At 33.6% G+C, this 27,299-nt stretch overlaps 1 protein-coding gene and 1 long non-coding RNA gene across 2 annotated transcripts in view; both read left to right on the top strand.

Annotated features, from left to right (window-relative positions):
• Positions 1-4,528: 4,528 nt before the first annotated feature.
• LOC132738670 (kelch-like protein 29) overlaps positions 4,529-27,299 on the top strand; it is a 28,605-nt gene continuing 5,834 nt past the window's right edge. Inside the window, exons 1-4 of the mRNA XM_060726248.1 lie at positions 4,529-4,653; positions 13,011-13,308; positions 14,078-14,581; positions 17,733-17,907. Of these exons, the coding sequence (XP_060582231.1) occupies positions 13,030-13,308; positions 14,078-14,581; positions 17,733-17,907 (958 nt within the window). The 5' untranslated portion in view covers positions 4,529-4,653; positions 13,011-13,029. The remainder of the gene's footprint in view (positions 4,654-13,010; positions 13,309-14,077; positions 14,582-17,732; positions 17,908-27,299) is intronic.
• LOC132738671 (uncharacterized) lies at positions 20,694-26,835 on the top strand. Its single transcript, XR_009626906.1, has 2 exons — positions 20,694-24,654; positions 24,758-26,835. It is a non-coding gene; the product is annotated as an uncharacterized LOC132738671 (long non-coding RNA).

Genomic DNA, 27,299 nt, shown 5'->3' with positions numbered 1-27,299 from the left:
TCTTTTCTGCGCTAGTTATTTTTCGACCCAATTTAAGTTAATGAATTTTTGTGGTAGTTTGGTTTCAGCGAAAGTGTTGTCTTGCTGTGGGCCCTTTGGGGTGCAGTTTGAAACATTTGCGGGTTTTTTTTAAAGAAATTTATCAGAAAAATTTAAACCTCAGTCGTAAAAATTTGAGAGGCGAAAAAACCGTATAGGGAAACGATTTTCCCAAAAAAAGTCTATCTAAAATTTTCGGGTTTTTATAAAATATGTTTTGAAGTTTAACAGTGGTCAAATCTATCCAAAAAGTAGTAAAATACATGTATTATGTCACATCCTAGCAACAAAGCTATCAGTATGTGATGGGCATATATGCGGAGTTTGATTAACTTTCAACCTCAACGTCATTTTGCAACGCACTTTCGCATTTATTGAGCATATGCGTTGAATATGTGTTTGATTTGAAATTAAATAAATGGAATATCACATCATTTCTTTCATCTGTATCATTTAAAAATTTCAGCATGATCGGGCTAATATTGAGCCACATATGACACCATAAATACATGCACACTTACAAGATTTGTTATGTGTAAATGTGCATGTATTATCAACGTAATTATTCATTCAATTACAAACATATTCACTCCAAAAGAGCTTCAGGTCAGTATATTTTAGACAATATATATTAAAAGCTAAGTACGTTCTGAGATAATGTTTGTTCTGGGTCAAAATCTCGCCTCGTAGAGGGGAAATATTGCCCATACACAAAAATAGCACAATATCTCCTCGCGTAGTACCATTAGTTGGACTAACCAGTGCTTCATATTTTTGTGAATATTTGTTTCATGTCCCCACCCGTACTGTCACATTTTGGTGACACACCCGTTTTTAAAGAACATGCTTGGTTTTCAAAAATCGGAGAATGTTATGCCACGTAAAAACATATTCTCATCAGTATTCCGATATGAAACACTTATTGAATGATGGTGTTGCATGCCACCATCAGATTAGCGAGGACTTCTTTATACTCTCGAGGGCGCCAGCTCACTGCCGATGACTCGATTACATTTAAAAAAATGAGCATTTTGTTTTTAAGGAACTATATGAATATTCCTATTTTCATTACAATGGATCGAAGTGTCGATGGCACTCCCTTTTTAAAAAGATGGGTAAAAAGTAACAGCAACAAAACTAAAAATTGGGGCTCCAGTGACAAGACGCAAATTGGAGTCCCGAAACCCTAATTTTTCAGTTTTCAAAATGGAGCTTGAGTTTCCAGCAAAAAGCCTGGGTTTGTTTTTATTTTAAAAATGTTTCCAAATGGATTGTGTAGGTATTAGGCAGAATTTTATTTTGGGGGGGTGGGGGTTTATTGCCGGGTCAAACCAAATGGGCGCCCTTTACTTTTTTTTATAAAAAGGGTAATAACTACAAAGATATAAAATTAAAAACAAAAATGGGGATAAAATCTAGTGAATTCCTGCAGGCTTCCTGTTTTTTAAAAATTTGGTTTAGGCCCCATAAATCGTTGCAAAGAGACATAAAAATTTTTGCATCGCAAAGATAATGCCCCAAATTTTTTTTATTTATAATTTTTCATTAAAAGCCCCCAGGGTCCCCTGCCAGGCTTGGAATATTTCGTTTTTTTCTATTTTTTTTGCGTTGGGATTTTTTAAAAATCCCCCAAGACTAGTTTTTTGGGAGGGGAACCCAGGGAGAAAAGGACTGTTTATGATAGCAGGGTTTTTCAGGGGTTTTGGAAAGAATCATAAATTTGAGCTGCCCAAAAAGGGAGCTTAAGTTAAAAAGGGTTTTTTTTTTGAAAAAAAAAAAGGGTTTTGAGTAGTCAAAATATGGGGATGAACTTGAATTTTTGATTAAAAAATTTTTTAAAAAAGTAGGCGAGATTATAAATTTGTAAAATTTCATAAAAAACCTTTTGGTTTGAACCGACCTGTACAAGTTTTCAAGTTTTATTTTCACTAGGGCCCCCAAGGGCTCAGTTTTTGTAACAGGCAAAAATTTCACAAACAAAAAGAATATTAACCACAAAATAACACAAATGTGTAAAAAAGCTTGGTAGACAAAGATAATGTGCATGATAAAAAAAAAATAAGACAGAGGATAATTATGAATGACTTATAGAGATGAGAGACTAGAACGAGATAAATAACGTAATAAAATAATGCAACCGCACTATGAAAATTTTCCTGACCGAAAGCACAAATGAAGTGATGCGGTGTCAAGGGGTATAACACGAAATGGGGTCCATGAAGCCCCACATTATAACCACACCATGCCTGTAAACAATTTTAAATCCCTGTCTTTAATAGGCGTGTCATATATGGATTGCAAATTTGAAGCCTTAAAAATGAAAAAAAAATAATAATAAAATGCATAAAAAATAGATAAAAAATAATGAAATTCAAGACAGAGACCCACTTGAAGTTGGTAAACATTATTTCACAAAAGATATTATTCTTTGTGTAAAAACAGACAGTTTGACTAATACAGTTCTATCAGTACTTTTAAATAATTGATGAAAATTAAACACGTTACCTATTCGTAAATTAATGGGCAAGTACTTTCTACGATAAATGTTAAAATGAGGACACTGAAAAATATAATGAAACTCAAAACCTAATAAAGGGGGTTTTTTTGGGCAGAGGGTGGGTATTTAAATTTTTGTCCAAATGGTTTAAAAATTTTAAAATACACAAACGATAGGTTTAAAATTTTTTTCGTAAAAAATTAAAAAAGGGGGTTTTAACTCAAAAGAGGAATTTTAAAAAATTTTGTAAGTGACCATTTTTTAAATTTTTGCGGCTTTTAACGATTGGTCTTTTGCTTTACATTTGACAAATTTTTTAAAATAAAGGGGAAACGATTGGGTTTTTCCAGTATTAGGCAAAATCAAAATCTTGGGAAAGCTTTTAAAATAAACTATCTATGGGGGGGTGTATACATTTTGTTTGGGCCCAAAATTTAACATCGTTTGTAATAAAATTAATTTGGGTTTTTTTGGGACAGCAAAAAAAAGCTTTTTAGGGTTGGTTACAAAGGTATTTAGTAGTTTTATTGAACTTTCCATTCAAATTTAACTTAAAACCTAAGTAGCTAAAATCCTCAACAATATCAAGTATGACATTGTTAAAGTAAAAAGAGGGTAGGCCTATATTTCTACAAAAATAACACCACTTTATAGTTTAGGCTGTATTTACCTAAAGTTTCCATAACTCGCAATAAGTAGACATAGCATCTATATAGTGCTAATTGAAAATCAAATGCAGATTCTGCAAAAATTACAGTATCATCAGCGTAAAGCAGTAAAAACAATTCAAAGTTAACAGACTGTGAAAGTAAATCTAAACCATTATGTATACATATTTGAGATATGCTCAACCAGATAGGAAAAAGAATAGGTGATAGGTTTTCACCTTGACGGACACCTGTTGCACTTGTAAAATAAGTTGATAAACCCTAAGTGCGTTTTGCACATGATTTAGCTATGTTGTAAATACTATAAATTACTCTTGGCATTTTACCATCTACATTGTGCTTTAAAAGTTTCATCCATAAAAAAAGTTATATTTACAGAATCGAAAGCTTTTTATAATCCACAAATGCACAATATAATTTCTTATTCTTACTAAGGTAAATATCAACTAACAATTTCAAAGTTAATCTATAATCTACAGTTCTATAATCTTTACGAAAACCAACCTGAATTTTCTAGAAAAGTATTAAGTCTGTTATTAAGAATAATTGTGAATATTTTCCCTAAACAACTTAAAATAGTGATTCCTATGTAATGGCTGGGTTATTTACATCACCCTTTTTATAAATAGGAAACATGTATACTGCAGTACATGTAACTCCTTAACACACATGCTGATTCAAAAATGATTTTAAACAATTTATTTAAAACAGGCAGCATATTATATCTTTAGAGTACTTAATATACTCATTCAATATATAATATTGTCATGTAAAGAACAAGCTTTATTATTGCTAAAGCCTTTAATAGCATTCAATATTTCACTGTTAGTTATTGTGGAATTCAAGATTTCAAGATTTTATTCAAAACCAAGGCATATAGTATACATAAGGTTATGATAGATCAATAATATAATGAACAGTTATTGAGTTATTCAAAAGTGATTAACACATAGGGCCTACATAAAATTATATAATAATGAGATCAATTTGACTAACACATATCGGTATTTGACTAAACTTTACTCTTTGGACATGATTTGTCTTACACAGATGTTATCTAAATTGTTTATATGTTATTTTATTTAATACATTCATAAAGGTTGAGAAAATCATGTCTTACAGGGGAATGAGTTATTTTAATTTTAAAATAATAATTTTGTAGAATCATGATCATGCAAGTTTCAATAAAGTTGAATGGTTAGAGCTACATGTATTCATTAAAGATTCTAATTTATAAATATAAGGATGATTTGAGAATTTTGAATTCAAAATAGTATTCCTGCGACATAAACATTTGTTGGTGTTCAACCTACAGACCTAATCTTACAACTAGCCAATATTTCAGAACTAAAATGGAAGGAAAACTCGATTGAAAGCGGATAATTTGTTAGTCTTAAATAAATATGGCCAAACAGAGCTATGACAGTCATACACTTTAATCGTTAATTGGTAAATATAATCTAAACTTCAAATATAAATGATGGTTTCGACCGTGCATTGGGTTTAATCTTTAATAATGCCCATATATTAACTGATAAAGCCCTAGTCAAAATCACAGGAGCTTGAAATTCTATCAATAATTGCTCAAAAGTCCGATTTAAAAAAAAATCCATACCTATATAGAGCGATTAGTGATAGAATTTCAAGCTCCTGTGGTCAAAATATATTGACGTGCCGAAGCTTGATTCTGAGATATTTTCGTTATGGGGCAGAATCTCGCTTTAACTTAGAGGCGAGCAGGCGCGTAGCTAGCCTATAAAGAATGTGGATTCAAAATAATCTAGGGGGTCAGGGGGCATGCCCCTCCCCCCCCCTGAAAATTTTGAAATAAATGGTGCAATTTGGTGCGTTTTGGGGCCTCCGGAGAGCTTTCTTGACCAACGAAAATCCATTTATTATAGCATAAAAATGGAGATGAATAGCTTTGTATTCGTTTATTTCAACTAGTCTACATTTCACAGCAAGTCTAACTTGCGGCCTTTGCTGGCCGCAAACTCGTTAATGATAATATCAATTTGTTTACATTTCGAAAATACGGCGCGTGCAAACTTCCGACTTTGAAGAGCTGCAAAGGCCGACAACTTTTCAAAAAAATACTACGGTATGGTGTACGATTTAGGCTATATGATTTATAAAGTATTCAGTGTGGTAATTATCAGATCTGGCGAATCAAACCACATTTTTTTTGCTAAAAAATTTTTTTGGGGGCAAAATAATGTGGATTCAGCTGCGTACTCGCGTATAGGCAGCTACACGCCTGGCGAGATATTGCCCAGACACGAAGGTAGCAAGACACTTCATCCACCAGACACTTCACCCCTCAAATTTTGAAGACACTTCACCCCTCAAGACACTTCACCCCTCAAAATCAGTAAGACACTTCACCCCTCATCCAATTTTTTTCTAGAAAGTAAATAAGCGACAACAAAATGCTATTAAATGTTTATTTTAATTATTTAAGTGTTGTTGATTTAGAATTTTTCAATTAAAGGATAAACTACAAACATTTCAAAGAGTAAATATTTGTTTAGTAAATAATTCAGAAACAAATATCATCCAATAATTTATTTTACTCATTTGTTGCTAACAAATTAAGTAAACTTACTGGTGTCACATGCTATGTGTTGCCAGTTCCATTTGTATTCATGTTTTGCTTTCATTTCATTAAACAAGATACTGTCAATTAAATACACAAAGGAAGTGTGAAACAGATTATAATACTTAGTATATATTTCAAAGATACATGTAGATAGATAGATTGATTCTTTTTTTCCTCCAATCATGAAGAGTAGTAGAGTTCACACACTTCAATAGAAAGATTATTCAATTAGTGTTATCACTTTCACTTTAAACGAAATTAGTATAAAATATATAAAAAATGAAATAAAAAATAAAGAATTTACTTCCTAATAACTTTGTGATACCAGCCTTTTTTGTAGAGCAAAACAACAATATATCTATTGCCTTTGGTCAATTACATGATAAAATAATAATAAAATATGTTAAAACAATAAACATACTCGATCACTATTGAATACATTTAACATTTTCTACATAAATGATTGTTTAACACAAAATAAAAAATGGGGGGTGAAGTGTCTCAATCAAATTTCTTAAAATGAGAGGTGAACTGTCTGAGGGGTGAAGTGTCTGCAAAAAAGGGCCTAGGGTGAAGTGTCTGGGGGGTGAAGTGTCTGTAAACCGACACGAAAATAGCACAATATCTCGTCGCGCAGTACAATTAGTTGGGACTAATAAAGCCCTTACCTGCTTAAATTTTGCAGTAGGTTGACAAAAGTTTAAACACTCCGTCTCGTGTGTTAAATCTTATTGGGTGACTGATAAAAAAAACATTTTAGCACAAATTGGACATCTTATTCTTGGATCTTGTTTTCAAAACATTTCCATAACATATACAGTAGAATAAAAAACAACAAAAACAATTTACCATCAAGTCTCTACTGGTCGGGGACCACCAACCGGACACTTTTTGAACATTTTCCCAATTTTAAAGCTAGAGATCTGAAAATTTGACACAGTGCATCTGATTCAGAGTCAACTCGTCCTCTGGTCAACTCGTCCTCTGGTCAACTCGTCACCTTTTTGGTCAACTCGTCCCTTGGACAACTCGTCCTTTGGTCAACTCGTCCCCTACATTTTATTATTATTTGTTTTTCATTTTATTTGTCACAATCAACAACACAAATGATTAAAATTGTCACATACGAATACGAATTTTATTAAGCATAAAACAAAATACATTGCTTATAGCCAATTTACAATGATACACATGTACAGTGAGAAAAATAGCAGTTAACAATTATACACAAGTTTTCTGAAGAATACAAGTTAATATGGGAACAAATAATACTTGTACTTATCAACAATATAGTTTTTCAGAAAAAATATCAGATTAAGATATACGTTTATGATTTGCTCAATACAAAAATTTAGCTAAGGCACATATAGTTTTATTTGAGTCTGACGACAAGATACTATCTAATTTATTCATAGTAGGCCAATGGCAGTAGTATTTTTTAAAATATTTTGTTCGAAGATCTCGGTAGTTGGGACACACAAGGAGAAAGTGGTATTCACTCTCTATTTGCTTCATATTGCATGATTTACATAATCGCTGTTCTCTAGGAATGTTTTCGTATCTACCAGTTTCTATAAATAAATTATGGGAAGAAGTTCGAAATCTAGTTAAAGCAGTTCTATATTTACTTTCTTGGACATAATCTAAATACTTTTCCATTTCAAAAGAATGTTTAAATATACAATATGTTTGTAATCTTGGTGAATTATTGATAGATGCATACCAACTTTGTAGAAAGGTGTCAATTAATCTTTGTTTAATAGTATTATATGGTATATCTATATCAAACTGATTGTCCCAAATATATGAAAAGCCAAGACTTGACAAGGTGTCTTTGATAAAAGAAGCCCAATTTTTTCCGTTATAATTTCGACCAACATCTGTGTCTGACTTAAGAAGTAAATACGTCTGCTTAACAAGTGATGCATCATTAAGTTTAAGTATTTTTGACCAATATCTTATCATGTTAAGTTTTCTAGTAATATGTAACGGGTAACGACCAAGCTCACCATAAAGTGCTGACAAGTTAGTAGATTTTTTAACCCCTAAAACTCTACGCAAAAATTTAGTATGAATAACTTCTATATCTTTAGCATCGTGCATTCCCCATATCTCCGAATTATAATTCAAAATGGAACCGACTAGAGAATCAAACAATTTACATTTCTGATATGTTGGCAGTTCTATATCTTTAAATACTTTAAACAGGTTAAATGATTCTACAAGTTCGATTGGTGTGTTGTAAATATAAAAAATGTGCTGTGTATGCCTGCCTTTTTCAAAAATCATTGCTTTTGATTTAGATGTATTTATTTTCAAACCCCATGTATTACAATAAGTTTCAATATCCGTTAGCATTGCCTGTAGAGATTCAGGGGATTTAGCAAAAAGTACTTGGTCGTCTGCAAATAAAATGAGAAAAAGCTTAAGTTCGTTAATTGTAAAAATACCTTCTAAATCAGTGTTTATATTGTCTATAAGGTCATTTACGAAGAACATGAAGATCAGAGGAATTAAGACCCCAGGTGCCCCTCAAGTCTTGTGATCTCAAGTCAGCGACCTTAACCACTTGGCCACGATCCCATAAATCTGATATTTATCAGGGCAACTTTTATATTAACAATTTCAAAACAAACAATTATCATGTTTTTAATTGACACGATCCTTCTATACGCACCGACATTAAGTTTTTAGCACTTCTAATTTTATGTTAATCTGTCGTCAGTGTTTAATCCATTCAGGGAGGCGGTAATTATCATTAAAACTCTGGTTAATTAAACATTAATTGAATGTTTGCAAACTTACCTGTCTTTGTAGTTTTACATCAAAGCTATGCACGTGCTCTTAGATAAAGATCATTAAAAATTTTAAGGTAAAAAGGACGTTATTTTATTTATATTTCGAGATTGGTCACAAGATTTTTTCTTATTCTTCTATGAATTGTTTAAGTAATGGAAGATTAATTATTATGTGTGATATCTAGATGCATAATAATTTATAGACCATGAGACAGTGATAAATAGATAAGGCCGTTTCCACCACATTTTAATTATCATATTTGTTTTAATTTTGAAATAAAGTTGGTAAAAACACGTATACATTGGATGCAACGGGCACCCGCAAAATCTCTATCCAGTCCGCGCGACAAACTTGTCGAAATAGATCAACACAAAAACTTGCAGAATTTTCAAGAAAATCGGATTGACCTCCTTATTCAGATAGAAGAAATTTTAGACCAATGAGAACAAAGGAGGCAATCCTCTCTAAACCAATCAAAATTAACTTTATAAAGCGGGTGTTCGGTAGAACTTACAAAATTTACAAAATTTAAAACAAACTCTGCTAATTACAAACATGTAATTAATTATATGCATCCCAATGTATACGGTTTATAACATGTAAATAGAAACCAACATAAACAACAGTCAGCCCACATTGAATTGGTCAGAATACGTTCCTGACATGCCTTCTCGCACATTAGTATGCGAACTCTACAATTATAGGTAAATTTCTAAAAACTTTTTAGTTATATAAAATAAATATTAGTCCTGTTATAAAAGACGGTACTCTATATAAACGTCTTGGCCGATTTTAAATCAAGTGCTTTTAATTAATAAATTTTAGATTTCTCAAACTTAGTATGGGACTGCCCCATCTGCCCCATCTGCCTCCCATGGCAAAGGTTGTACGTAAAGACAACCCTGTCATGGGGGATATGGTATGCACATAAACACATGTACGGATATAATAACAAGTATAATAAACATCAGATCCCTTTTTTTTTAATGATTATAAATGAAGTATATGCTCGCCCATATGGTCTCTTTCCGGTGGGGAGGGTAAACAAACGCAAACACACACACTTATATTTCGATATCAATCAAATTCATTATTAATTTTACATAAAAGAACTATTTAAAGACATTGATTTACAACATAATAGTGACGAATAGATCGAAAGTAGGGGACGAGTTGACCTTATTAGGGACGAGTTGACTCTTTGAGGACGAGTTGACCAAAAGTAGGGGACGAGTTGACCAAAAAGGTGACGAGTTGACCAGAGGACGAGTTGACCAGGGGACGAGTTGACCGGATTGCGTGCATCTAGGTTCTTTTCCTAACCAACGGATTAGTTTATTTCTGATTATGTTGACATTTATATCTGAGGCCTGTGAAGTAGGGTATCAAAATTACCTAAATACACGGATTGACAGTTTCCGAACTAGCAGATGACAGGCATTTCTTATCAGTAGAATTGCGAGTAAAGATAACCGATTGCGTATGTAAAATGGTCTGACTTGTGGTAGGTTGAACGGTAAATTTAAATACCTTAAGTGTCAAACAATGTGTTGAAATCAAATATATACTGATACGAAGCTAAGATCACAAGCTTTACATTGGTGTAATAAATTTTTAAATCTGACATTAAATCGCCCCAAACTAGGGGTTTAAAACCAGCTAAATTTGCATTGTTTTGCATTAGAGATATTGATTTTACTCGAAGCTAAGGGAAACAGATCTTGTTTTTTTCACTCGATATTCACTCTGCAAATGATTAGAGCTAGTATAAGGTCAGGTATTGCATTCTTGACGTCCAAATTTTCAATGTCAATGTTCTTGAACAACACATTAAAATATTACCGTTTTCGAAAATTGAAATAAATTTACTTACTTAATTATAGAACAAACATGCAGTTATTGTTGATATAAAAGCGACTGAACCACTGAACAAATAAAAAAACCCCTAAATCATGCATTTTCACGGCCGTCCGGGTTTGGTGGGTGTCCGGTTTTAGTGGTCTCCAACCAGTAAACAGTGATTTTCTTTCCTATATTTTTTTTACAATTTTATAACCAAATAAAGGCTGTTTCCCCTAGCCCAAAATACATGTACATGTGTAGGTATATAATATTTTCCCCTAAAATGCTACAAAATGTATATGCCCTGATAAAGCTCTGAGCACATTCTTCACCAGAACCATTGACAGCCCCTGACTTATAACAGTGTATAATACCTTGTTGAAAAATTTAATTGACTGAGAGACAGAAAGCTTTCCCTGTAGTTAGCCTCTGCTATGTACAGGATGTACCATGCATGTTAAATAGAATTGAACACTTTATATTTGTGTGGGTAAATTCCATTCATACATGTAGTTGTTTGAATTTGATTTCATGTTTTCCCATCCTGATCGGACGTCATATCAAACTTAATTGCATAAAGTCACACATTGTTGTGAATTCAACTCAGGCTGATTCATTGTATTTGATCCTTTGTCAGATATACAAAAAACAAACAATAAATACAAGAAAACTGTTTATTTTATGTGTTACAATGTATATTGTCCAAAATTAATTATATCAAAATCACTTTTTTTAAAAATATTGATGAAAAATTTGTCAAAGCAAGCAAAATTGTATATATATAATTTTATTATTGGCTGCAAAATTTAAACCATTTACCAAGTCAAAGGTGTTTGGAAAAATAACTGTTTGGTTGATGTATCACTAAATATTTGTTAGGCTTTTAATATAGGGGTCCTTAATAATAAAATATTATTCCATTATCTTTTATTTTTCAAGTGATGACTGTGTCAAATAGATCCTATGTAACTGATACCAGCCTGCAGATCTAGACAAGTTCCCATGTTTGGTAAATGGTAAAGTGGGGAAGAGAAAATGGCTGTAATGGATTATGGAGTTATCTTTTTTCACCCTAATTAGGCCACCAAGTTCTACTTTCCTTTTTGAACACATGAACAGTAGCCATACCAATGTTTTATATTGTCCCAGTTCATATGTTATAACATTTACTGTAATTTGTTTTATGCCCCCAAAGGGCTGCATATTAAAATTGCACTGTCCATCTGTCCGTCTTTGTCCATCTGTCTGTCTATCTGTCTGTCTGACTGACAATGAGTCTGTGCAACCCCACTTGTCTGGACCGTAACTTTGAAATGCATTGAAGGATTTTCAAGGCTAGCACTGGCAGATTTTTTCTTTGAGCCAATTTTTCGCGGCAAATATTGCGTGCCTTTTTTTTTTATTTTCAAAAAGGCAATGGTTCTGCAAAATAACCAGACTTCAATTGTCAGACTTATTTTAGACCTTGAATTTCAATATCATTTAAGAAAAATTTGGCACAAATGTCTACCACTTCATGATAATATGTTGCTTTTAAGGACCACATCCCTACCTCAAAGGTCAAGGTTGCACAGTTTGAAGGTTCAAATTCTCATAATCTGAGTTTGAAGGTACACACATTTGTGTCTGGACTGTAACTTTGTCATGCATTGAAGGAGTTTTAAATAGTCTAGCAAATATATCTACCACATCAAGAGAACATCTGGCATCCAAAACCCATGTCACTACCTCCAAGTTCAAGGTCACACATAGTTTAAAGGTATTCACAAGAAGAGTTTGAAGGTCGGACTGTAACTTGTTATGCATTGAAGGATTTTAGAATAACTTGGCACAAATGTCTACCTGATCAAGATGACATGTCAAAGCTAAGGCCCATGTCACTGGCTGAAAGGTCAAGGTCACACATAGAAGTTGAAAGTTCACATTTATGTTTGGACTGTAACTTTGTCATGCTTAATGATGCTTTAAAGGATTTTTAAACAACTTGGCCTAAATGTCTACCACATGATGATGATGTGTCACATCTAAGACCCTTGTTCCTACTTTGTCATATATAGAAGGATTTTAAAATACCCTACAGTGTAGCATATACATGTACGTCTACCACATAAAGACAACATGTCGCTTTTAAGGCTCATGTCCCTACCTTCAGGGTCAAGATGGTATAAGTTTGCTATGAATAGCACTTCATTTCACAAGAACAATAATAAGCAATTAGTTACATTTAGTCTCTTCTTTTCATAATACCTTTCTGCCATACTTACAAAACCTTTTCGGGTCATTTGTCACTTTTGCGTGTCAGCTCTTGTTTTAAATCTTGAAAAAAACTTTAATTGTTAAATAGGTTGTTGTGAAATTGTCTAAATCTTTTATTAGCCGACAAATTCTTCAGTTGTGTTTTACCTGCTGTATGAATTTTGATGGAAAATTTCCAAAGAATGAGTTGAGTTTGTCATACATGTTTATATTTTTCTAGGCAAGATGAAAAAGTACAAACTTTAAAATGAATTAAGGTTAATGAGAAACTAGATGCATTAATTATAAGACATTGTATTATATATTACAGGTGTTTTATTGAAGCTATTATGAGTAAATCAGCTGACCAGGAGGATGAGGAATTTAAGATTGTGGTGGAGGGTAAATCTCTTCATTGCCATAAACGTTTATTACGAGAGAAGAGTGAATATTTCCGTGCAATGTTTGACAGTTCTATGATAGAGAATCAGGACAATGTTGTCACCTTACAAGACCAGGAATATAGTGTTGTATCATGTCTGATAGAATTCATTAAAACTGGAGAGCTGAAGATACAGCGTGGAGCTAGAAACATGAAAAAGTTAACAGAAGCTGCAGTTATCTTCCAGGCAAGTTTTTTTAAAAATAGACTCGTTTGAATTTTTAATGAAACATTAATAATTATTGTGTATATTATATTTAATGCACTGATAAAAATCTCAGGATAATGAAAATTATTGAAAATATCAGCCCAAAAATTTTATGGCATACATGTACCTAGGATGTTTCAAAAATTGTGTACTTAATAAGTTATACATTCACAATATTATTACTTTGGTAATAAATTTATGACTGGTGTGATAGATAAACAAGATAGGTATATTTGTATGTAAGTTTAAACTAATGATTCATGCAGATCAGAATACATGTACACATTTACCCTAACCCAGCTGACTTTCTTTCCAAAGTTAAACTTTAACATCGTCTGTAACTTAAATTATAATTTGAAAGAAAATTTTCTCCTCACTTTCATTACATATGATTTTAGATTGTATATCATCTGATAAAAATGGTACAGAACAGATGGTCAAAAATGCCATTATAACATGGTGTTTTAATACAACAAATGAAATAGTGGTACAATATGTGCATTTGTTAAAAAAAAAATAAACAAATAGTTATGGCAAAAGGTTACAACCATTATCGATTTGATAGGTCTTGATACTAGCCAGCACACCAGTGCAGAGTCATGTCAGACTCAAAGTTCACATCGTGTAATTATCTACATTGTATGTACACTGTTTATAGATCTATAATGTTAATGGTTTGTTTCAAAATGAATGTTGGACAAGTCCATTCAATAGAAAGGGTTAGACATATGAGAAACATTTATTTCAGGTAGAAGATGCTATAGAGAGTTGTACAGCCTACTGGAAACAAACCATTAATAATGAAACCTGCTGGTCCCTGATGACATACAGTAAATCACTTAACCTGGAACAATTGTATAGCTGTGCAAAAAGACATGCTTTATATTATTTTAATGAAGTTATTAAAAGTGATGACTTTCTTCAGTCAAATGTCAATGATTTGGTTGAATATTTGTCCTCACCACATCTGAACATTACAAGTGAAGTAGAAATTTTAGATGCCATTATGAGATGGTATAATTTTGATAAGTCTGACAGGAAAGCACAATTGAAGGAATGTTTGCCATGTTTCCATGGTGAGGATGTACATGTACTTGTAGACAACTGGGACTTTGTCAAAAATCATGAATTGATGAGAGAATGTGAGGAATGGCAAGAATATATAGATAACATTAACAAAAAAGATGATAATGTCAACAGAAGTGATGATAATGTTAATAAAAATGATGATGAAGCAAAGAATAAAGAAAAGGTGAGTTGTATATTTTAGACCTTGAATTTCACTATCATTCTTCTTTCTGCAGTACACATAAAACAGTTTTAAATATATCTTATAATCTTTTCTAAAAGTAATAATAATTTAACACAAGCTAAATTGTGTATTAACAAAAACTTTGATTTTTAGAACGACTATTTTTTGGAAGAAAGAATAGAGGTACATGTATTGTTACAGTCACTTCGGCTTTACCGTTGTCGTCAGCATACTTGTTCTTTGATCATAACTTTTTAAGTTCTTGGTGTATTATACTAAGCAACACCCCTTGGGACAATACCTTCAAGTAGACCAGACTAACCTTGACCTTCATCCATAAATGACCTTAACCTTCAAGGTCCATTGTCTAAATTTTGCTTGTTTTTTTGCTATTAGTGGCTAAAACTTTGTTATTTTTGGATTGATTGTCTTCAAACTTGAACATAATAATCTTTTTATGATAGACCTTCAAGCAAACCAGACAGACCTTGACCCTCACTCATAAATGGCCTTGGCCTTGAAGGTCAAATTATTGAAATTTTCAAGCAAATAATGGACTGTGTCACAAGGTGGAACAGTACCCTATCTATGTTAGAGCGGTTAATCGAACAGATGCCCTATATAACTGCCGTAGCAAATGATATTAGTATTTCCAAGTCAGCTGGAGTCACAATTAAGTCAAATTTGTTTACTTTTGAAGAACAGACCTTGGCCGAAAAACTTGTCCAAATATTAGAACCTTTTTTGAAGGCAACACAGATTCTTTGTGCACAGAATAACCCGACAATGCACAAAGTTATTACAACAAAAATGAAAATTATGAAATTTATTTCAATTGCTGACAGTGATGATGACATTATCAGGGATGTAAAAAGAAAAATGATTGATGAAATGAATGCTCGAACTGAGACAGAGGATTTTGCTTTGCTAGGAGCAGTTTTAAATCCTGACACTAAAGGGCTACAATTCCTTTGCCAAGAAGAAAAAGATCATGCCATTGAAATTCTCAAGGAACAGGTGAAAGATGTAAATCTGTCTGGTAAAATAAAAATTGAAAAGATAGAAATCAATGAAGGTGAAAATACTTTGCCACAGTTACCCAGTCTTCCATCAGAAAATGTCATTATTGAAAATGATTCAGATAAAAGTATTGTTGAAAGCCCAGCAAAGAAAATGAAAATTATGTGCAGTGATGCAGATAAGTGGTTGGAGGATGTAATTATTATTGGTGAAAGTCAGAATACTGATGATGACATTATTGAAAATGAAATACAGAGATATTTAGACTCACAGCAGCAAAATACTGACACTACTTTGACATTACTTGAATGGTGGAAATGTAATGAATATTTGTACCCAAGATTAGCAAAAGTTGCAAGAAAATTTTTAGCTATACCTGCAAGTTCGGTCCCCTCGGAAAGAGTCTTTAGTCTGGCAGGAAATATAGTTAATAAGAAAAGATCTAGATTAAATGCTGACAATATAGACAAATTGATTTTTTTAAATATGAATATGAAAATGTATTGGTAGTTGTTAGTAGTTACATGTAAGTAAACTGTGGCATGACTGAAGGATTTGTATTTTGTAATAAGACACTTGGATAAAAACTTTATTTTTGATTGAATAGAAATGATTTAGATTGCCTGGCAACATAGACACAGATTTTTCTAAAATCATTACATGTAGGTAAACTGTGGCATGACTGAAGGATTTGTATTTTGTAATAATTATGTTAAATAGACACTTAAATAACAACAAACTTTATTTTTGATTAAATAAGTAAATGCTGGCAACATGGACATATAGATTTTTCTGAATATGAATATGAAAATCATTACATGTATGTATACTGTGGTATGACTGAAGGATTTGTATTTTGTAATAATTATGTTAAATAGACACTTAAATAACAACAAACTTTATTTTTGATTAAATAAGTAAATGCTGGCAACAGGGACACATTGATTTTTCTGAATATGAATATGAAAATCATTACATGTACGTAAACTGTGTCCTGACTGAAGAATTTGTATTTTGTAATACGTTAAACAGACAATTAGATAAAAACATTAATTTATATTAAATAAAAGTTATAATGATTTCTATTTTCTAGTTAGTTATGGTGGAAAACATTCAGTCCGATTATTCCAATTAATTGATCGGAGAGCCTGTCCGATTGTTCCGATTAATTGATCGGAGAGCCTGTCCGATTGTTCCGATTAATCGATTATGAGTTTGTCTTCGATTCCCAACACTGTCCATAACATGGTAATTAATAGATAGATTATCATCATACTTCGACAAAACAACAGTTTGAGAAAAAAGTTGAACTGACCTTTAGCTTTAAATGACCTTAACCGTCAAGGTCAAATTATTGAATTTTGGTTAAATTGTCATATGTTTGTTATTTATATAAGGATTTGATTTATACTTGGACAAAACAAGACTTGCCATCAAACAAAGATAATGAATAATTTACATGTGACTTTAAATTGACATTGAATGTCAAGGTCAAATTAATGAAACTCTCTTGTTTTTTCTGTAACTGGATTAACTTCATATAAAGACACAACATTTTTTAAGATAGGACCTTCATGTTTATCAAACTCAAATTGACCTTGACACATGTATGACCTTGATTTTCATAAAGACATAACAACTAATAATTTGATGCTATTATAAAGCATATATTAAATATTTTCTTCTACACAAAAATTTTCATTTTCACAAGAATTAATCAAAAGCAGTGATACAATTTCTGCATAAACAATCTTCAATATTGTTCCTTACAATAACATGTGCATAAAGTTGAAATTTTGCATCAATTTACATAGAAGATTACAAATATAATATGTATAAATAAGAAGGCAATCAACATACATGGATCAATAATATTCAGATATTAGCATATCATCAAGATATACAAGGCAGATATTCCCTTCCATAATGTTACCATGTGACATTGCAGAATGAGATTGTTACCCTCTTATGTCTGTAAGGCTATGTACTAAATGAATTGTTTATGGGGCATTCATGTTTTACATACATTTCAAAACTTTAGTCAGTAGCAAGCAGTGCCAAGCATATGAGTATTGTTTATGTTTATATAATAACATTGTTAATCATTTTGATGATTAATTATTCATTTCAGTTTCGTAAGCTCCCTGTTATCTTCCTTTCTATTGGTGGATATGTTTTTGGTGAAGAACCATGCACAGATATCTGTAAGTTTGATGAAATCACAGAAACATTTCAACCGTTTCTTGATCTTAAAGATGTATACCCACAAGTGGGACATAAGATGGGATATCAGGTCACTATAGTTGGTAAGTAATTGACTAATTCTGATATAACTTGGCATGACTGTGTGCCGATAGTAAGACAGCATGTCACTTAAATAACTGGAAGGTCAGTGTCATATTTTGAGGTCAAGGGTCAAAAATAAGTCTAGACTATTTAAACCTATTAATGTCAATAATACTTGCTTGAATAAGATAACATGTATTTTCAGTTTGCCAGAGTTTATATGATGCTATTTCCAGCTTGACTTTTTCAAGCTATTGCTACAGCCAGTTTGTCATTCCCATTCCCATCCTGATACTTGAACATTGGCCATTATTTTTAAATTCATAATGGATTGTCTTCATACTTGGACACAACAGCCGTTCTGACAAGACCTTCAAGTAGACCAGACTAAACTTGACCTTGACTCATAAATGACATTTACCTTCAAGGTCAAATGTTTGAATTTGTTTGATTTTTGTTATAATTGGCTATAACTTTGTTATTTATGAATGGATTGTTTCATACTTAAGTACAACTACCTTAAGGAGAATGTCTTAAAGAATATAAAACTAAATTTGACCTTGACATATGAATGATCTTTAATGGTCAGGGTTTAGATATTTAGCAATGTATTATGCCTTGTTGACTTCTACCTTAGTTTTTTATAAGTCATGAGTCTTGCATTATAAATGACCCAACTCAGTTGACTCCTTTAAATATAGATTTACACAAGAAATACATTGAAATGTATATTACATTCTGAAACTAAAAGGCTCTTGAGCTTAGTTTGATATTGAGCGTTATAACAAAGATCTTAGACCAGGTCTGGCTGTACTTACAGTACATTTCCTTCAGCTTTAAAGTATGAATAAAGTAGAACAAACAATTAACATGGGATAGATTTAAGGTTTTTTTTATTGTAGTAACTCTCAGGTGTGGCTCCATCATGGTTTATAAAAGTACTATTTATTTACTCAAGTGTGCCATATTTAAGATCCACTTAGGCTTTTTGTTACACAGGTATTCCATTTTACTGAACAAACCTACATTATAATACATAATGTATTTATTTTTGTATACATTGATTTTTTTGCATAAAAGAAAAATGTATAATGGAATAAATTGTTTGTCATTTCTTATGTTAGATCAATTACAATATCACATTAGACATTTTTAGCTTGACTATACGAAGTATATGGAGAGCTGTCCTACTCGCCCCAGTGTCGGCGTCCGCATCCAGATTTCAGATTAAAGTTTTGGTGCAGTAAAATATTTTTCACTATAACTTTGTCATTTCTTAAGGTATCAACTTCAAACTTCAAATAGATGTTCCTTATCATCAACCACATCTTATGTGACAAGGTTCATAACTCTAGCACCAATATTTTCAGATTTATCTCCCCTTGAACTTAGAATTTCCCTTAAAAAATACTATTTTTATGCCCCCATTTTTAAAAAAAGGGGGTATATTGCTTTGGTCTTGTCGGTCCGTCGGTCCGTAGACCAAATGGTTTCCGAGTGATAACTAAAGAACCCTTAGGCCTAGGAACTTCGAACTTGGTATGGTGATTGGTCATGACCAGTAGATGACCCCTATTGATTTTGGGGTCAAGGGGTCAAAGGTCAAGGTCACATTGACCTTGAAAGCAAAAACGGTTTCCGATCAATAACTAAAGAACCTTAAGGCCTAGGAACTTCAAACTTGGTATGGTGATTGGTCATGACCAGTAGATGACCCCTATTGATTTTGGAGTCAAGGGGTCAAAGGTCGAGGTCACATTGACCTTGAAAAAAAAAACGATTTCCGATCAATAACTAAAGAACCTTAAGGCCTAGGAACTTCAAACTTGGTATGGTGATTGGTCATGATCAGTAGATGACCCCTATTGATTTTGGGGTGAAGGGGTCAAAGGTCAAGGTCACATTGACCTTGTAGGTAAAAACGGTTTCCGATCAATACCTAAAGAACCTTAAGGCTTAGGAACATTAAACTTGGTATGGTGATTGGTCATGATCAGTATATGACCCCTATTGATTTTGGGGTCAAGGGGTCAAAGGTCAAGGTCACATTGACCTTGTACGTAAAAACGGTTTCCGATCAATAACTAAAGAACCTTAAGGCCTAGGAACTTCAAACTTGATATGGTGATTGGTCATGATCAGGAGATGACCCGTATTGATTTTGGGGTCAAGGGGTCAAAGGTCAAGGTCACATTGACCTTTTAATTAAAAATGGTTTCTGATCAATAACAAAAGAACCCTTAGGCCTAGGAACTTCAAACTTGGTATGGTGATTGGTTATGACCAATCAGATGACCCCTATTGATTTTGGTGTTAAGGGGTCAAAGGTCAGGGTCACATTGACCTTGTAGGTAAAAACGGTTTCCGATCAATAATGATAGAACCCTTAGGCCTAGGGACTTCAAAAAACTTGAGATGGTGATTGGTCATGATCAGTAGATGACCCCTATTGATTTTGGGTCCTAGGGGTCAAAGGTCAAAGGTCACATTGACCTTGTAGGTAAAAATGCTTTTCGGATCAATAACTTAAGAACCCTTATGCCTAGGAACTTCAAACTTGGTATGGTGATTGGTCATGACCAGCAGATGACCTATTGATTTTGGGGTCAAGGGGTCAAAGGTCAAGGTCACATTGACCTTGTAGGTAAAAAAACGGTTTCCGATCAATTAACTAAAAACGCTTAGGCCTAGGAACTTCAAAAAAAACTTTGTGTGATGATTTGGTCATGACAGCAGATGACCCCTATTGAGTTTTAGGTGAAGGGGTCAAAAGGTCAAGGTCACATTGACCTTTTAAGTAAAAACGGTTTTCTGATCAATAACTAAAGAACCTTAAGGCCTAGGAACTTCAAACTTGGTATGGTGATTTGTCATGACCAGCAGATTACTCCTATTGATTTTGGGATCAAGGGGTCAAAGGTCAAGGTCACAATGACCTTGTAAGTAAAAACGGTTTCTGATCAATAACTAAAGAACGCTTCGGCCTAGAAACTTCAAACTTGGCATGGTGATTGGTCATGACCAGCAGATGACCCCTATTGATTTTGGGGTAAAGGTCAAGGTCACATTGACCTTTTAAGTAAAAACGGTTTCTGATCAATAACTCAAGAACGCTTCGGCCTAGGAACTTCAAAACTTGGTATGGTGATTTGTCATGACCAGCAGATTACTCCTATTGATTTTGGGATCAAAGGGGTCAAAGGTCAAGGTCACAATGACCTTGTAAGTAAAAAAAGGTTTCTGATCAATAACTAAAGAACGCTTCGGCCTAGAAACTTCAAAACTTGGCATGGTGATTGGTCATGACCAGCAAATGACCCCTATTGATTTTGGGGTCAAAGGTCAAGGTCACATTGACCTTGTATGTTAAAACGGTTTCCGATCAATAATAAGAGAACCCTTAGGCCTAAGAACTTCAAACTTGGCATGGTGATTGGTCATGACCAGCAGATGACCCCTATTGATTTTGGGGTCAAGGGGTCAAAGGTCAAGGTCACATTGACCTTGTAGGTAAAAACGGTTTCTGATCAATTTACTAAAAACGCCTAGGCCTAGGAACTTCAAACTTTGTATGATGATTGGTCGTGACCAGCAGATGACCCCTATTGAGTTTTGGGTCAAGGGGTCAAAGGTCAAGGTCATGACCAGTAGATACTTTATAACCCTTATTAATTGTTTGATCACTGGGTCAGACGTCATGCATAATAACCTTATCACATGACTAATTGGCTGCTGATAGGGGGCATACATGTTTTACAAACATATCTTGTTTACTGTAACTTCTTTATTTCTTAAGGGATCAACCTCATGCTTCAAATATATGTACCTTATCATCATCCCCATCTTATGTGACAAGGTTCATAACTCTAGCACCAATATTTTTAGATTTATCTCCCCTTGAACTTAGAATTTTCCTCAAAAATACTATTTTTTACTGTTACTTATTTATTTCTTAAGGGATCAACCTCATACTTCAAATATATGTAACTTATCATCATCCCCATCTTATGTGACAAGGTTCATAACTAGCACCAATATTTTCAGATTTATCTCCCCTTGAACTTAGAATTTTCCTTAAAAAATATTATTTTTTTCTGTCACTTATTTATTTCTAAAGGGATCAACTTCATACTTCAAATATATGTACCTTATCATCATCCACATCTTATGTGACACGGTTCTCCGTCATCTGTCTGTCCATCTGTCCGTCCGTCACAAAACTTGTCCGGACTACTCCTCATAAACTACTGGTGCAATTTCATCTAAACTTTACAGGAATGATCAGTACCAAGTCTAGTTGTGCATATTGTCAGCATTTTCCTGTTCAATGATTTTTGTCAGAGTTTTGGCCCTTTAATAATTTTTAGTTTTAAAGTTTGTCCGGCCTACTTCTCTTATACCACTTATGCAATTTCAATGAAACTTTACAGGATCTGTATGTAGCTCAAGTCCTCGCGCATATTGCACGGGTTTTCCGGTTGAATGATTTTTAGCAGAGTTATGGCCCTTTGATAAAAAGGTGTTTTTCTCTGTGTGTTGCCAGATACACAAAAGCTTGTCTGGACTACTCCTCATAAACTACTGGTGCAATTTTATCCAAACTTTACAGGAATGATCAGTATCAAGTCTAGTTGTGCACTGTCCGTCTGTCTGTCACAAAACTTGTCCAAACATGAAATTGGCCATCATGAGGCGACACATGTGATCACTGATCGCTCTTGTCTTTAAGAAATATTATAACTTCTTTACTTTTTAAGGTATCTACTTCAAACTTTAAATATATATTTCTTATCATTACACACATGTTGTGTGACAAGGTTCATAACTGTAGCGTGACTATTTCTAGAATTATTCCCCTTGATCTTGGAATTTATGTTAACAAATGTTATTTTTAACCAGGTTTTACGAAGGAAAAAACTGGTTATTAGATTGAGGTATGTCGGCAGGCGGATGGGCGGGCGGACGGGCGGGCGGGCGTTAACAATTTCTTCTGTGCGCAACTCCTCCATCATTTCTCAACGGATTTTGACCAAACTTTCACAGAAGCTTTGTCATCAAGTGCCCTGGCGCATATTGTCGGGGTTTTGCCATTGGATAATATTTGACCTAATTATGGCCCTTTGTTGTTTTTTCTTATATAGAATATATAGTGAACAATTTCTTCTGTGCGCAAACTCCTCCATCATTTCTCAACGGATTTTGACCAAACTTTCACAGAAGCTTTGTCATCAAGTGCCCTGGCACATATTGTCGGGGTTTTGCGATTGGATAATATTTGACCTAATTATGGCCCTTTGTTGTTTTTTTCTCATATAGAATATATAGTGAACAATTTCTTCTGTGCGCAACTCCTCCATCATTTCTCAACGGATTTTGACCAAACTTTCACAGAAGCTTTGTCATCAAGTGCCCTGGCACATATTGTCGGTGTTTTGCGATTGGATAATATTTGACCTAATTATGGCCCTTTGTTGTTTTTTCTTATATAGAATATATAGTGAACAATTTCTTCTGTGCGCAACTCCTCCTATATTTTTCTACGGATTTTGACCAAACTTTTACAGAAGTTTGTCGTCAAGTGCCCTGGCACATATTGTCCGGGTTTTGCCATTGGATAATATTTGACCTAATTATGGCCCTTTGTTTTTTTCCCTTATAAAGAATATATAGTGAACAATTTCTTCTGTGCGCAACTCTTCCTACATTTCTCAACGGATTTTAACCAAACTTTCACAGAAGCTTTGTTATCAAGTGCCCTGGCACATATTGTCGGGGTTTTGTGATTGGATAATATTTGATGTAATTATGGCCCTTTGTTTTTTTCCTTATACAGAATATATAGTGAACAAATTCTTCTGTGCTGAACTAGTCCTACATTTCTCAACAGATTTTGTTCAAACTTTCACAGAAGCTTTGTTATCAAGTGCCCTGGCGCATATTGTCAGGAATTTTTGTGATTGGATAATATTTGACCTAATTATGCCCCTTTGTTTTTTTTCCTTATACAGAATTATCAATATATAGTGAACAAATTCTTCTGTGCTGAACTAGTCCTACATTTCTCAACGGATTTTGTTCAAACTTTCACAGAAGCTTTGTCATCATGTGCCCTGGCGCATATTGTAGAGGTTTTGTGATTGGATAATTTTTGACCTAATTATGGCCCTTTGTTTTTTTTCCTTATACAGAATACATTTTTTCCTTATACAGAATATACAGTGAACACTTCTTCTGAGGCAATTCCTCCTACATTATTCATGTTTTACATTGCACATAGTTACATTGTTTATTGCTTGCATTTGTATTACAAATACAACATATTTATCTACAATGGAGATAATTGAAAACCTGGTTTCGTGGCATTGCCATGTTTCTTGTTTTACTATAACTTAATACATAATTGATTTTTAGCTCACCTGTCACAAAGTGACAGGGTGAGCTTTTGTGATCGCTTTTCGTCCGGCGTCCGGCGTCCGTCCGGCGTCCGTCCGTCGTCTGTCGTCCGTAAACTTTTACTTTAAATGATATCTCCTCATAAACCACTAAGCCAATTTCATCAAAACTTCACAGGAATGTTCCTTTGGTGGTCACCTTTGAAAATTGTTCAAAGAATTTAATTCCATGCAGAACTCTGGTTGCCATGGCAACCAAAAGAAAAAACTTAAAATATCTTCTTCTAAAAAACCCAAAGAGCTAGAGCTTAGATTTTTGGCATGAAACATCTTCTGGTGAGTGTCTACCAAGTTTGTTCAAATAAAAGCCCTTGGGTCAAAATTGGCCCCGCCCCAGGGGGTCATTGATTTTCCCTATATGCATATAGTAAAACTTAAAAAAATCTTCTTTTAAAGAACCAAAAGAGCTAGAGCTAAGATATTTAGCATGAAACATCTTCTAATGGATGTCTACCAAGTTTGTTCAAATAAAAGCCCTGGGGTCAAAATTGGCCCTGCCCCAGGGGGTCATTGATTTTCCCTATATACATATAGTAAAAACTTAAAAAATCATCTTTTAAAGAACCCAAAGAGCTAGAGCTAAGATATTTAGCATGAAACATGTTCTAATGGGTGTCTACCAAGTTTGTTCAAATAAAAGCCCTGGGGTCAAAATTGGCCCCGCCCCAGGGGGTCATTGATTTTCCCTATATGCATATAGTAAAAACTTAAAAAATCTTCTTTTAAAGAACCAAAAGAGCTAGAGCTAAGATATTTAGCATGAAACATCTTCTAATGGATGTCTACCAAGTTTGTTCAAATAAAAGCCCTGGGGTCAAAATTGGCCCCGCCCCAGGGGGTCATTGATTTTCCCTATATACATATAGTAAAAACTTTAAAAAATCTTCTTTTAAAGAACCAAAAGAGCTAGAGCTAAGATATTTAGCATGAAACATCTTCTAATGGATGTCTACCAAGATTGTTCAAATAAATGCCCTGAGGTCAAAGTTGGCCCCACCCCAGGGGGTCATTGATTTTCCATTTATACATATAGTAAAAACTTAAAAAATCTTCTTTTAAAGAACCAAAAGAGTTAGAGCTAAGATATTTAGCATGAAACATCTTCTTATGGATGTCTACCAAGTTTGTTCAAATAAAAGCCCTGGGGTCAAAATTGGCCCCGCCCCGGAGGTTATTCTTTTCCCCTATATGTGTAAAACTATAGCAAAAATTGAAAAATCTTCTTTGAAAAAACTCAAATAGCAAGAGTTTAGATATTAAGCATGAAGCATCTTCTAGTGAGTGTCTTCAAAGTTTGTTAAAATAAAAGCCCTGGAGTCAAAATTGGCCCCACCCCGGGGGACATTGATTTTCCTTATACAAATATAGCAAAAACTTTAAAATCTTCTTTTAAAAAACCCGAATAGCTAGAGTTTAGATATTAAGCATAAAACATTTTCTAGTAAGTGTCTACAAAGATTGTTCAAATAAAAGCCCTGGGGTCAAAACTGGCCCTGCCCCAGGTGTGTCATTGTTTTTAACTATATGTGTAAAGAAAAAACTTAAAAAAATCTTCTTTTAAAAATCCCAACGAGCTTGACCTTAGATGTTTAGCATGAAACATCTTCTAATGGTTGTCTACAAAGTTTGTTCAAATAAAAGCCCCGGGCTTTAAACTGGCCTTGCTCCGGGGGCCTATGTACAGGTGAGCGACTTCAGGGCCATCATGGCCCTCTTGTTCTTTCATAGTTTTGTCCTCCTTACTGCGTCCAGTATTTTATTAGTCGAGCTTCGCTGTCTGCTGTGACAGCTCTAGTTTATGTTTATATAGTGTTACCCTGTTCCGTCATTCCATCCCTTCATTCAGTCCTTCCGCCATTCTGTCATTTCGTCATCATCAGTTTCCGTTCATTATCTTATTAGCAGTTGCACACATTCAACTCAAACTTGACATATGGATATATCATGAGAAAAAACAGGTCAAGTTTGAATTTGGTCATGGTTCGATGATTTTTGACAAGAGTTATGCCCCTTGATGAAATTTTCAGTTTCCGTTCATTATCTTCCCAACAGTATTACATATTCAACTCAAATTTGACATATGGATATGTCAAAGGAATGCGCAGGTCAAGTTTGAATTTGGTCATTGTTCGATGATTTTAGGCAGAGTGATGCCCCTTTCACTTTGAAAATAATATGAAATTTTCAGTTTCCGTTCATTATCTCCCCAACGGTATTACACATTCAACTCAACTTTGACATTCAACTTTGACATAATTGGATACATCAAAGGAATGCCCGGTCAAGTTCAAATTTATTCATGGTTCGATGATTTTTGGCAGAGTTATGCCCCTTTCACTTTGAAAAAAAGGAAATTTTCAGTTTCAGTTCATTATCTCCCCTACAGTTGTACATATTCAACTCAAATTTAACATATGGATATGTCATAAGAATACACAGGTCAAGTTCGAATTTGGTCATTGTTTGATGATAGCTGACAGAGGTATCCCTCTTGAACTTTAAAAAAAATCAGAAATTTTTAGTTTCCGTTCATTATCTCCCCAATGGTTGTACACATTCAACTCAAATTTAACATATACATACATCTTAGGAATAAGCAGTTCAAGTTCGAATTTGGTCGTGGTTCAATGATTTTGGACAATGTTATCTCTCTTGAATGTTGGAAAAATTTTGAATTTTTAGTTTCAGCACTCATACTTTTGTAGAAATGTATGTATGTCATTATTTTGGCTAGTTAACACTGAATAGTTTCAGTACCTTGAACTTTGTATAAAAATAAATTGTGTTTACATTGAATAGTTTTAAGGGCTTTGAACTTAAAATTAAAAAAAAAATAGTTTGTGCAAACAAATTTGGAACTAAATATTGTAACATCTGAAATTTTTGCTGCATGCGGGGGCATCCGTGGCGTGACGACACATTTCTAGTTACTGTTAAAGATAATTTCACACTGATATAAA

The sequence above is a fragment of the Ruditapes philippinarum genome, unplaced genomic scaffold, assembly GCF_026571515.1.
Source record: "Ruditapes philippinarum isolate M1 unplaced genomic scaffold, ASM2657151v2 ctg5266_1_1_1_1, whole genome shotgun sequence".
Classification (NCBI taxonomy): domain Eukaryota; kingdom Metazoa; phylum Mollusca; class Bivalvia; order Venerida; family Veneridae; genus Ruditapes; species Ruditapes philippinarum.
The sequence above is the reverse complement of the archived record's forward strand: the minus strand, read 5'-3'. Positions and strand labels throughout refer to the sequence as shown.